A 13,634-nucleotide genomic window follows, 5' to 3' on the forward strand; every position below is an offset into this window, starting at 1 on the left:
AACCTAATGTATATGTATTGGTGTTCAGACATTATAGACACCTGCTCTCTCTATCTCTCTCTTATTATTATACATATTTTGTTTTAATGATCTAGTTGAATTTGCTCATATCAATAATGTTTCGGCATCATTTCAATCGACTTGTTTGTAAATCGTCTGTGATAAACGATTATTTAGAGAAGTAAAAAAATTGTTTAAAAAAATAAAAATCTAATGACAATTCGGCTGAAATGATGCCAGGCTTGTTTATTTACAGATCTGCTTAGTGTTTTATTATTATTATTATTATTATTATTATTATATTATTTATATAAACTTAATTTCTTTATGTAATATATTACTTATTATGTGTATTGTACAGAGGGTGGCATAACAACTTATAAATTATGTCATACTGCATATTTTTATTATTATATTTTTTTTTTCTAGGAAAAAGTGATATGTGAACATAAACGTAATGTATATTTTTTTATTACAAAAAGTCAATAACATATTTTTATTGCATTTACACAGTTATTGAATAATTATTTTCCTTTCTTGCCTCCTTTTTTCTTCTTTTTTTTCTTCTGTGTTTGTGGCCAAGGAAAGCCTCGGCATCTCAGCAAATCTTGCACATTATGGCATGTATGATAAGCATTGTCCATAGCGCACTCGTTGAATACGTCTACCAAGTTTCTTGATTTCTTACCTTCCTTTCGAGTTTTTACTGTTGCTGTCACTGCTGGTTTCTTAGGTTTTTTTTCATCTTTTGCATTAGATGTTTTAACGTCACTCTTTTTATCACTTCCTTGTTTACTCATTATTTCCTTAGCATAATACCTAAACTAAATGTTCACCTTACAAAAATAAAAATTCAAATAAAATAAATGTACGTATAATTGCCGAGAAAGAAGTAAAGTGAACTTTTGTAAAAAAAGTAATCGATGACTATCAAGTTTTGCCAAGTCTGTGAGTGTAATGATAACAAAAGTATTAATATTTTATCAATGTTGCTATGCCAATAATACAGGAATATATACTAATAGAACACGTTATAAATTATATAAAGATTTTTTATGTAACTACAGATAATTGTCAATTATTGAAACCTGTACTCTTAAAGTAATTGAACGGGATAGAATAGTTTTTGACTAATTTTGTATTCATTTTTTAAAGCACTCGCCCGCCCTATTAAAGGCCTCGAAAGTTTTGCTAAGCTTTGGGCGAAATGGTTTAACTTTTACAATAGGGATCTATGTTAAATTATATTTACATTTTTTGTTCAGTGTCCACTTGACAACTTAATTTCGATTTACCGTGGAATACTTTTGCAAATTAACAGTTTTAAAAATACAAAATGTTAAGACATTAATTAGATAATACCTAACGTCATGATATAATAATTTCGTGTACTCCAATAATGAACATTATATTTTATAAGTGAAAAAATTAATTTGTGCAGTCGTTCAAGTAAAATTCAAAATATATTTCTACCAGTACCATTTTTTATGGTTTGTAATATAAAAATATATCAAGTTTACTATGCATATTTAAAATAATAATAAAGAAAAATAGAGTTAAAAAATTTGTAAATTAGATTTAGTTATGATTAGATTTCCAAAGTGAATTTATACATAGTATGTATGCTATCTAGGCATAGGTGGGCAAATTAATGATATAAATTAATTCGATGAGTTAAGATATCTACATTTTATACATAGCCTCAAGTTAAAAGTTAATAGAAACAAAAAATACAAATTTTAAACATTTAAATGTAATATTAACTTTAGGCTAACTAAAAAATAAATAAACTTATCATTTCTTTAACTAGTTGATGTCCAACATTGTTCACACTACACAGATTATACGAAAAATAATCATATAATTTTTATATTAGGTATATGTGTTCGGTACAAATCGAATCATTATTACTACATTTTTTTAGTGCTAGGCATAGGTTAAGAATTTATACTGTTATTTTTTGTTGATGTACGATTTATAAGTACTGCATGATTGATGATAATATTCAAATTATTTAGATTTACTAGTTACATTTAGAAAAACAACATGACCAATCAATTGGGAGAGTAGCATCTAAGGGGCTTATGGTTCACCTCCCGACTCTCTTTTACACAATAGCATAATTGTGTTAACATTGGCATTTCGAGAATAATTATTGCATTTGACATAGGTATTTTCCTACGTCCTCGAGCAAATGTTACAAAATACAATTACAAAAATACACAATGTTATGATATTAGTATTAATATTATTCAACAACGATTACCAATTATATTTTGTACCTACGCCCGTTGCCGCGTTCTGCTCCGATCCTGACAAAAGCATTGTTGCCAGCTATCTGGTGTCGGCCAATAATTTTAGGTCGACTAGTGTGGCCACACTGTCGTTGGCCTTGTGATAAAAATAATCTGACGAAATCATTTCTTCTACATTTCTCTTCTCTATTGTTCCCTCGATTAATTTGGTGACTCCTCAATTAAACTCGATATTAGTGCTGTCGGCCGACCAATTTACACCGCCGTTTGTCGGGTTTCTTTTGTTCGTTCGAGTACACTGGTTGCAAATCAAAAAACATAATGAGTGCGTCAACGTTCAGGCCGGAATGTTTCTTTGGACGGTAGGACATGCACTCGTTACCGCCGTCGACGACAATATTTGCCACCCGCGCCGGACCCAGCAGTCCTCCGCAACATGTCGAAATTCATATGTGATATAATATATATTTATAAATAATATAAGTTAGTGTTTAATTACCTACCTGCCTAAGAGATATTTATAAATATTTACCAATTCCTATTTCATGACCGCTATTCTAACAGTTCAATTAACCCACTTGTAATAACGATCCTTCGCCTTGACAACAGCTATTTACTGTTTTTGACATTTCACCCAATTTTTATTATTTTCCTCCTGTCATACGTACAAAATTATATTTTTTTTTTATATATTTTGCATAACATTGTAAAATATAATTATTCTTAAATACATTTATTTATATATTATATTATTTAATCATAAACTGAACACACGTATTTTGGTGTCGACAACGTGAGCTTGTAATATAAAAAAAGTTTTGGCCATTCACTGGAGTGACCATGAACGTTCTTGGCTCTAGAACAGCGACGGCAGTTAATCGTATACCAGACATGGGAACACCAACAAAACCGTTACCCAATACACCTCCTGTGGCAAAATCAATGTTTGAACACGTCAAACTCGAACATATGGTGGCTGGCTTCACTGGAGGAGTTGCATCAACACTCGTGCTTCATCCATTAGACTTGCTGAAAATACGTTTTGCAGGTACCTTTGTGTTTGACACAAAAATCTATTATGTGTTACTAATTTGAAACAATTTACTTAACTACTGGGTTTTCTTTTAAAACATTTTTTTGTTGCCAAATTATGTCGATTTTTACACGGATTTCAAATTTAAAGTCAGAAATCTGCATAATATGCGAAATAATAAATTATTTTTTAAATTAAATGTATAATTTGTAAAATCATTATAAAAAGGAGATCACGTGAAAGAAAAAGTCACTGTGTTTGTAATGGCAATTGCTTTTGGAAATTATGGCCGAATTACAATTATACTTGAGTACTTGAGCAACAATAATTCCATAAGGCTATCACTATTAAACTAGAGCAGTTTGTGGATTTCCAATTTAAAATTTCAAAATACTTTGGGCACAGGGGAAACACGGTAGTAGTCACATTATGAACATTTTAAAGTATAGCAAAAACAAAGTTTGTGAATTCCTCTCCCTCTTACATAAGAACAAAAAAATCACATTAAATGCTATTCTAATAAAAAATGTATTAATTTAAGCAATCTATTGACATAAATTATAAAAACTATTTGAAAACATTTTTTTTTCATAATGTGAGTACTACCGTCCTTCCCCTGTGCCCTTCACTTATTTTCACTAAAAAAAGCTTGTGCCAACAGTTAATTTATACTATTACTGATTTTGATTTGTTTTTACTTTGTAGTAAATGATGGTAGGAATGCCATACCAAGTTATGCTGGATTAGGAAATGCTGTCACTACAATATTTAGACAAGAAGGAATCAAAGGACTTTACAAAGGAGTGACACCAAATGTATGGGGATCTGGAAGCGCGTGGGGATTTTATTTCTTATTGTAAGTGTAAATAAAATAACAATGTAATGGATTAACATACTAATGAAAAATGTGCTTTTAGTTACAACTCAATTAAAGCTTGGATTCAAGGGGACAATACTAAGAAGCCCTTGGGCCCAGCACTTCATATGACAGCTGCTGCGGAAGCCGGAGTCCTTACTTTGATTATGACCAATCCAGTGTGGGTAGTGAAGACAAGATTGTGCTTGCAGTTTGACCGACCCAATGACCCTAACAAAGGTTATAGTGGGATGTGGGATGCCTTTCGGAAGATCTATGGTGCCGAGGGTGTGCGAGGTCTTTACAAGGTATTTACTACTATTTCATAACTTTATATTTACCGGCACATTTCAAGTCCTGAACTTTTAGACTAAATGAAAAATCCGTCTTCATTACGCTTAGTTTCTGTTTTATGCACTCTTTTTGAACAGACTGTTTATTACTTACTTTATATGTACATTGTTGTCACAGTAAAGTAGATGGTTGTTATGTAACTTATTTCAGGGGTTTGTTCCGGGAATGTTAGGCGTATCACATGGTGCTCTGCAGTTCATGACATATGAAGAGATGAAGACTTATTACAACGAGTACAGGAGACTCCCCATTGATGCTAAATTGGTTAGTAGAGATTTTTTTTATATTTTAAGAATTTTGTAATTAATATTTCTGATTTCTTATAGGAAACATCGGAATACATAGTGTTTGCTGCTTTCTCAAAACTAATCGCTGCAGGTCTAACTTATCCATATCAAGTTATACGAGCAAGACTACAAGATCAACATCGTGAATATAGAGGCACTTGGCATTGTATTACACAAACTTGGAGGTACGAAGGTGCTGGTGGATTCTATAAAGGATTATCGCCATATTTATTACACGTGCTTCCAAATATTTGTCTTGTTTTGTTAATTTATGAAAAGTTCACCAATACCTAATATAAAATTAAATTAAACCTTTAAGTAAAAAAAATAAAATTTCAGTCATCTTATTTTAAAATTTCTAGTATTTTTTTTTATTTTCATTATAATTAAAAATAATATATTTATATATTTTGTTTAATTGAAAATAAATAATTTACTTTTTATACTTAATGCAATAGATCACATTAAATAAAATGTAATTAATACTTAAACAAGTTTGATTACTACATTTAAGTTGTTCATAGACGATACTGTGCTAGTTCGATTTGGTTATGATAACTTTTAATAAAATTATGACCTATTGATCAACAATTGTCCCCTATTAGACTATTCCTATTGTAGACACAATAATTATACTATGACAATATTTTCTCATAGTTATTTATGTATTTAGAGAAGTGATGTAATATATGTTATATTTCTTTGTTTTTCAATTATTTTGTTTTTAAAACATGAATCTTGCTACTTGGTTGATATCGCCCAATTGATCTTGGGTGGTATCTATGGAGGTTTAAGTGATAAAATTGAGACGTGTCTTTTAAATATCCTAACTATGTTTAAAAAATTGTAGGTTCTTTGTTTAGTTAGCTTATGAATATTTTTTTGTCGTCGTGATACACTGATAATTGCAGTTAAAATAAACTAGAATTGATTAATTTTTTGTTCCTATATAAGTATGGTTGAAGAAAAAATGTTTTTCATTGGAAATAATTTTTTTGTATGTATAGTACCTTATCTTCTTAAATTATATACAGTGAACATGTATGTTGTAAATAATAAACAATAAGTTATTGCGTTATAATAATAATAATAATAATGAACATAAAGTTGTAGTTTGTTTTAACATGTCATTTAACAGTGTGTTGCGGTGCAGCCAGTTATGTTTCTACAAATTGGTAAGAAGTTGGAAAAAAAAACAGAAGAACTATAATAAAAGTTCAACCAATATCTATTTTTTCAGATTTGAAGGATGGCAAGGATTTTATAAGGGATTAACACCAAGTCTTTTAAGAGTAGTACCAGCTTCAGTCATTACAATTCTTACGTATGAAAATGTGTCCAGATACTTGATAAGATTGAATCAACAGACTATTAAATGTTGATTTTACAAAAATTAATTTCATGTTCATGTAGTAAATTAAAGTTGTTATTGTTTTTAAATTTAAAACGTATCATACATACTTAATTTTTACTTGTACTTATATTTTTCTAGTGATACGTTTTTGGTAAATTTGTAGACTGAATATAATAGTCAAAATACTTAAGTTTGTATTTGTTATTATATTAATGTATAAATAGAAAATGGTTAAATTATTATTATTTTTTTTAAAGTGTGTTTACATTTAACAGTTTGATTTATACTGGCTAGAATTTTGTATGGGCAAGAGTATTACTACTATTAAGTGAGCTGTAGGCTCAACTTTAATAGTAATTTTTTTTTCGCTTTACACCTACAATGAAAACATTTAGTACGGTCAACTGCCCACAATTTGGGTATGTATTGAAATATTATTTTGAACATCTTGTGTGATATAATAAATCTAAAATCGTCATTTAAAAATTAATATATAATAAATAATATTATGAAACAATTATTAGAAAATATTTTATTGTTACGCTTATTAGGTATACTGGTTTTAATTTGTTTGTACAAACATACTTTATGATTGAAAATATTTAAATAACACAAGTAACAAAATGGGTCTTATTATAAATTGTCTTCCCCCAAAAGACGTTTTTATGATAAATCGGAATACTATTTTGATTTACAAAACGGTTTTAACCGTTTGTACGTGTTATTACAAAGACCGACAATTTTAACAGTGAGTTTTGACTGGAATGTTAGAACCTTGTTTAGTGTCTGTGTATATGACAATCTAACTCTAGTAATACGATCAGTGATCGTCGATCACATGAGATTAATGTTTTTGTGTTAATTAAACATGACGTGTCCTGACCGGAAAACGGTGAAACACTATAATTGTTGCAGATACTGCGCAAGCGATGTGGTAAGTGGCGTCATTTGAGGGGGGGATGGAAAGGGTTAATTTGGGGTAAGCACTTGGAGAAAATTCATAGGAAAGTTGAAAACTGGTAAAAAAGACCACAGTAATCTAAATAGTTGAAATAACTATGTGTAAAAATAAGATATTTTTTCGACCTTTCTATGAGTTTTCACCCTTTTTTTGTTTTTCTAAGCGTTTTATTGAGAAAACTCACACATTTCATGTAAATTTTCGCAGCTTAGAGAAAAAAATTGAAAAATTCTCAAATTTTGAGCAACAAATGAATTTTTTAATATACATTTATATTATGCAATATAAATTAATTTAATTTACATTTGCTAACTGTCAGTCGTGAGAAGGGACAAATAGCAGAAACTTAACTGAAAATTGTGAACAACGAAGCCCTATTTTCAGTTAAATTTAGTTGTTTGCGCACATTCCAGGTATACATAACACTCCCATGTAAAAATAAATAATTGACCGTGTTACAGCTTTAAAACATTACTCATATTAAATTTATAATACAATATACCTTCGTCCTTTAAAACGCTCAACGACTTTCTGTTGACATAGTTATAATGTCATGGACAGGCAGTTTAAAAATGGTGTGCTTATTTTACAATAATTATGCAGAGAACTATCACTTAATAAATTCAAATAAGGATTTTTATTAGTACATAGCTATGGCTAACATTTTTACAAAATATAATTAGGAACTCGTTAGAATATATCGTCTATATCCAACGCACTTGTATAGGTCCAGGGATTCTTCAAACATTTTAATTACCAAATTTTAATTTAATTTGCCGGAAAACAGACATGATGATCGAGGTCGAGGGTTATTTTGGCGAAAAACGGACACCCCCGGTCGATTATATTGTAGGCACAAAAGATCGAACCTGGAATAAAAATATAAGATAGCTATATGCACAAACGGGTCATCATCCTATAATCGGCAAACATTTTAACATATTGTGCGCAATTCAAAATCGAGTTGTTATATTTGAGAATCGCGTTTAACTAGATAAAACTTTAATTACAAAAGTCCAAATAGTTGAAAAAACAAGGTGCTGTGACAAAAAGTTGGCACTCTAGAAATTAATTCTTATTTTTTTTTTTTAGTTTTCAAAATTGAAAACTTCCCACGATTTCTTCACACTCCCCCGTAGCAGTAGTCTGCTATGTATTTGTATTATCCAAAAAAAATTACATTATGTTGCGTTAATAATACAAAAAAAACCGACGAGACAACCTTGGTAAAGTTCTCATTATATTAAATATGTAAAAAAAAAAGTTTCTAAGATTATTATTTAGTATTTAGCCAATAATGTAGAATATGCGTAGCTATGTTTAGTTGAAAACATTTTTTTTAAATCGCTGACAAGGATGTTGTGATATGCCGAAAACAAAATTAACCAAAAAAAGAGTCCTAATTACTGAACTTATAATTACACATCACAGTTTAACCTAAAAATTATGATTTTTCAAAAATGGCCTATACCAAACTCCTTAATAAATATGGGGTAATAGGTATGACGTCCTCTTAACCATATATATTTTAACGAAGGGAAAAATTGTGTCCAATAAACTATTGCGTTTGTCATTTTAGAGGCATCGAATGTATTGATTGATGTATGTAGTAAACGAGACGTATTCTTTATGGAACTGAATAAAATCGTTTTATAAATAAATTAAACTAACAAATTTTCCTGTGTGGTCTCAAGAGATAGTGGATAATCATGAACAGTGAACACGGTGACTGGATATACCAGCGAGACGGTTTGCATAAAATATAGATATTGTTAACAAAACTACAGTAGATAAAACAATGTGAAGCCGTACAAAACAAATGTATAAATATCCATTCCAAAGAAACTGCTCGACCCGTCATCGATTTAAATATGTGGGTATATTTTATATTAATTTGAATATGATCAATGTTTTCAGATTTCAATACACTAAATCACAGACATATCAGCTCGATGGTAAAACAAAACGATTTAAATAATACCAACAGTATGTGTTAACAGGTTGAAGGTGAGTTACGCAACCACTAATGTTATATAAACGGAAAATAAAGATAATTTTGCTTGGTACTCGGGATTTTATAATTCCAAACAATAGTAATATAATATTCAGGTAGAATAATATTTGCTTCAACTTGATATAAAACAATATTCACGTAATACTATCAATAGATAGTAATTAATTGACGGCAATTAAAAGCAGGCACGGATCTAGGAATAAAATAAGGGGGGGGGGCTAGATGACAAAATTTACTTCAAGTACATAAAAGCATTAAGTTTAAGTTTTTATAGTGAATAAAATATTCAACATTTATGCATATTATAATAGTTTATTTAATAATGCTAATTATAATAAAAACAAACTTAAATAAACTTAACAAATTAAATTGACTAATCCTCCGTCTTAATCCTTTTAGATGATCTTGAAAATATATTAATAACTTCATCAATATTAGTATTTTATAATGAATGATTAAAACAGCTAAGTCATTTAAACGCTCCTGATCTCCATGGTTGACCTCAAATAATTTTTTAAACGTCTTAATGACGAGAATCTTCTTTCAGCTTTAGCTGTGGTAACTGGTATGGTAGAAAATACATGTAATAATGTTTTGATAATAGGGAAAAATTCATAACAGTGTTTTAAAGTTTCAATCACCGTATCTGGTTTCATAGTTTGAATATTGCGCCATTTATTCTTCAAAATTGATATTTTTGATTGTATATTCGTTTTTCGACCCGACCAATCTTCACTATATATCATTGCAGCTTTAATAATATTCGATTAATCATATTTATCAAATCAAGTATGTTGCCATCAATCCTTCTAAAAGCATTGCTTCGCTAAGCTTTTCATTGAATCTTGATTTTAGTTGGGAAATCAAATGGTCAATAAAAGGTAAAAAAAATAGTTTTTCTATACCATACCATTGGATCTGAAGTTTGAATATTACTTCGTGTTGTTTGACGGCCACATAAACGAGGTATTCTTATTTCCTCACCAACAAGAGCTGCCATACCAGAAGAATTTTTAAAATATGTTTCAAACCTGGATAGAGAATTTTCTCTAATATTGTCAATAACATCAATTACATCCTTTGAAAAACAGTAACACCAAATTGAAGAAAAAAAAATTGGTATAAAAGTGGGTTACTGCCTTATTCGGTGGGCATGTCGATTTGCATGTCTTTTTTACGTCTAATCTTTAAAATGTTTCAAGTAGGTACCTAAGGCTTAAGTGGGAGGGGCTTCAGTCCCCATAGCCCCCCCCCCTCTTGTATCCGCATGATTAAAAGTAAGCAATATATTATAACGATAAAATGTTGATTTTTTAAATAAAATTTTATTTCACTTTATTTTAAAAATGTCATCAAATTATATTAAAATTTAAAGAGGCCGAATATAGCATGTGGTGGCGTGTTTAATATACAGGCCATTTCCATTTTCCAACGATGAAAAAGTTAAACGTATAGATCATAATGACGTTCCTGATGTTTCTAAACTTGAAGCCAAAATCGCGGTCAATTAGAAGAAAATCCAGTAGCTACGTGTGAATCGACTTGCTCAGTTCTTGGCGATTACAGTCAAAGAAGCAGGAAAGATTATTTACGAGGCATCGAAAATAGTTTTCAATGACAAGTTTAATTGTGATTTTTTTAAATAAATAATTTTTTTTTTTAAACAAATATTTGTATTAGTTATTGACTACATACTTATTACTTGAGTTTGTTCATAAAGACATATTACGCAATTGAATTATTGACTATATCAATATCAATTTACTCCCTATTATAATTGTCATTCACAATAACTTGTACTATTACGGAAATTTCAAAAAAACAGACCATATTTTATTCTTTTTTAAGCAGTAAAATGTATTGTTCTAAGCATCGCATATTATTAACTTCCGTAGCAATCTTAATTGGTGTAATTCTATATTTCAAAGGGGTTAGCGCCAGACCTTAAATTAACCTAATTGGCTCGAAAATCGAAGAACTACTCGAATGACTTTTAACGGTGAAACTAAGTAGAACTGTATTTATTATTAACAAAATATAGAGTTTCTAGGCACTTCAAATATCCCTGTCATTTATGTTCTTTATTTTATGTGAACAGGAGATAATAAACAAATAAACAATAGTATTTGAAAAACACGTTTAAGTACAACTACGCTTACCCCCAAGCTCTTGTATTCAGTAGCCTTGAAATATTACGAATATATTTGAATATATGTATGAATAACTTACTGTAGTGTTTCTAATGTTTGTTTGCTGACTTGTATTGATGGTATGGCAACATTTGAATCGTTTACAAGTAAGAAGAATTTAAATAGTATCTAGCAAATTTAAAAGCTAATGCGTAGACCATGCTGCACCAATTTCTTCATATTATGTAATATGTATGTACAGTATATAGAGCGGATATCGTACACCGAAGACCCGATTTCCCTTGTAATACACACTGTAAAAATGGTAAAAATACACATTATATTTTCCGAAAAATTACCTACTTGCAGTCAAAAACTAATGAAATAAACAGTACCACAGAAAAGGTAGAAACTTTTTTATTTTGCTTTATATGCGTAGTTATGGATTTAAGTATTAAACATCAAACTTATGGTAAAACTAGTGAATTTGTAGTTATAATGTTTTTGAGGATGCTCCAAAAATATAATGATGATTATAACTAAATGTATTGCCTGAATATTGACAATTTTTACCATCAACAAATTCACATCGAAGTGTTTTTTTTAGTGATTTTACTGTTCAGAATAAAAATACTTCAAATAACACTTGTCTGTTTTTATATAAAAATACCAAATCTTAACCACCAGCTTATCTTATTTATTATACCACCTTTATTATACCTATTATTTACTTTGTTACATAAACGTAATAGTGTGCTAGCACCTTATATGAAATAATGTACTAATTGCTTTATAAATTATTTATTTAAAATAGGTATATATTGACAACGGAAAAGGCAAATATAATATACTTATCTTCAAATTCTCGGTTAACAAAACTATTTTATTTATTCAGTCAATCTATAAATATCATTTGACCACAAAGGTCAAAACGAATTGACTTTTCTCACGTTTGTCTATTTTCAGTTACCTATCCATTAACTAGAATTTTATGAATTATGAGAAAATTATTTTACACTATACTCTGTTCAAAATAAGAAGCAATTTCGGCGGCTACCTGAAAACCGGTTTTTTACGTGGTATTCAGATAGCCGCCGAGGTCGCTTCTTATTTTAAACCGAGTATAAGGTCAAGAATATTTTTCTTTAAGCAATTAATTTATAGGTAAAGTCAGTGGCATGTTTACAGGGGCGATCAGGATAATTTATCACCCCTAAGAGCTTTAATTTGTATGAATATAACATTAATGATCTATTTGTTAAATAGATAAATAATAACATTTTATTATAATATCTTAAAGTATTATATTTGAATAATAAATAATGCAAGTATAACAACGTAAATGGTTTTTTTCACCTATCGAACACGCTTTTTGAACTTTATGAACAAAATACATTTGTCCAATTGAATCTTGAAAAAAGCAAACTGTTATAATTGAAAGTGGACGATTTTTAAGAAATTGTATGTAGGCAATATTTAAATATAAAGTGTCTTAAATTTCGACTACATCAATTTATTTTCAGGTTAATTTGTATAAGCTTCGGCGTATTAGTTTTAACATGTTAATTAGTATTCTATGAGTGAAAGGCATTTTGGTTGTACAAGAAACCAATTTTGCCCAACCTAAAAGCCTGACAAAATTATGCTTAATTAATATGATCAGATTTTAATTCTGTAAAAATATTTGAGCACATCGGCCTTTATTCCAGGTTATTGCGGAAGTCGATTTTTGAATAACTGTTTTATTTACTTAAAAAGGACAAGGAAGTGAATACTAAAAATTTGAGAAATTGAAATAAAATTTAAACACAATTTTAATTTAAATACCAAAAATCGATTCCCACGATAACCTAGAAAAGAGGAAATCGGACCATCCCAAGTAGGTAATTATGTCAGGATTTTAATCATTCTAAAACGTAAAAAAAAAAACAGACCGCTCTCAATCCAGGGACGTTAAAGAAAAATCATGGTTCACTTTTTCTCGACCGGACTATAAAGGCAAGATTTACACAAGGGAGCCAGGGGGAAGTTTTTTGTTGCATATCACCCCTTAGAAGAAAATAATTGTAAACGCGCTACTTTGTAAAGTGGTTTAATTTGTTATTTGAACCAGTTTCAATCAACATAAGTCAAAACAATTTACAATGTCCTCAATTATAAAATGCGTTGTGGCGTATATAGTAATTACAATTCGCCCAAGTATATTGTAGCCTATTAAATTATATTGTGTAAGTATATTGTAGCGTATTAAAATGAATAAACTAAGAAGTTATTGTTTTTTAATAATATCGCATTCTAAGACAATAGCTATAATTTGTTAATTTATTCCCGTATTATATGTTAATTATTTCGCTTATGATAGTTGAAACGGCGCGTTTTCACACAATTTAA

At 29.4% G+C, this 13,634-nt stretch overlaps 2 protein-coding genes across 3 annotated transcripts; one reads left to right on the plus strand and one right to left on the minus strand.

Annotated features, from left to right (window-relative positions):
- Positions 1-448: 448 nt before the first annotated feature.
- On the minus strand, positions 449-986 carry LOC126842895 (small lysine-rich protein 1). The gene has a single exon (XM_050580110.1). The coding sequence runs from the start codon at positions 798-800 to the stop codon at positions 525-527; it is 276 nt and encodes a 91-aa protein (XP_050436067.1). The 5' UTR covers positions 801-986; the 3' UTR covers positions 449-524.
- Positions 987-2,414: 1,428 nt separating this feature from the next.
- Positions 2,415-6,282, plus strand: LOC126843335 (mitochondrial folate transporter/carrier). 2 transcript variants are annotated; one of them, XM_050580777.1, is made up of 7 exons: positions 2,415-2,707; positions 3,116-3,303; positions 3,994-4,144; positions 4,206-4,452; positions 4,649-4,762; positions 4,825-4,970; positions 6,026-6,282. In XM_050580777.1, exons 1-7 carry the CDS (start codon positions 2,625-2,627, stop codon positions 6,165-6,167), a joined length of 1,071 nt encoding a protein of 356 aa, XP_050436734.1. In that variant the 5' UTR covers positions 2,415-2,624; the 3' UTR covers positions 6,168-6,282. The 2 variants fall into 2 exon arrangements, with proteins under 2 accessions (XP_050436734.1, XP_050436735.1); XM_050580778.1 differs by having other exon boundaries at positions 2,416-2,738; positions 6,026-6,281.
- Positions 6,283-13,634: the final 7,352 nt, after the last annotated feature.

Source organism: Adelges cooleyi, unplaced genomic scaffold, assembly GCF_023614345.1.
Source record: "Adelges cooleyi isolate 19-005CV unplaced genomic scaffold, UGA_ACOO_1.1 ACOO_flye_CR_arks_rails_tigmint_CR_PRNA_574, whole genome shotgun sequence".
NCBI classification, from domain to species: Eukaryota; Metazoa; Arthropoda; class Insecta; order Hemiptera; family Adelgidae; genus Adelges; species Adelges cooleyi.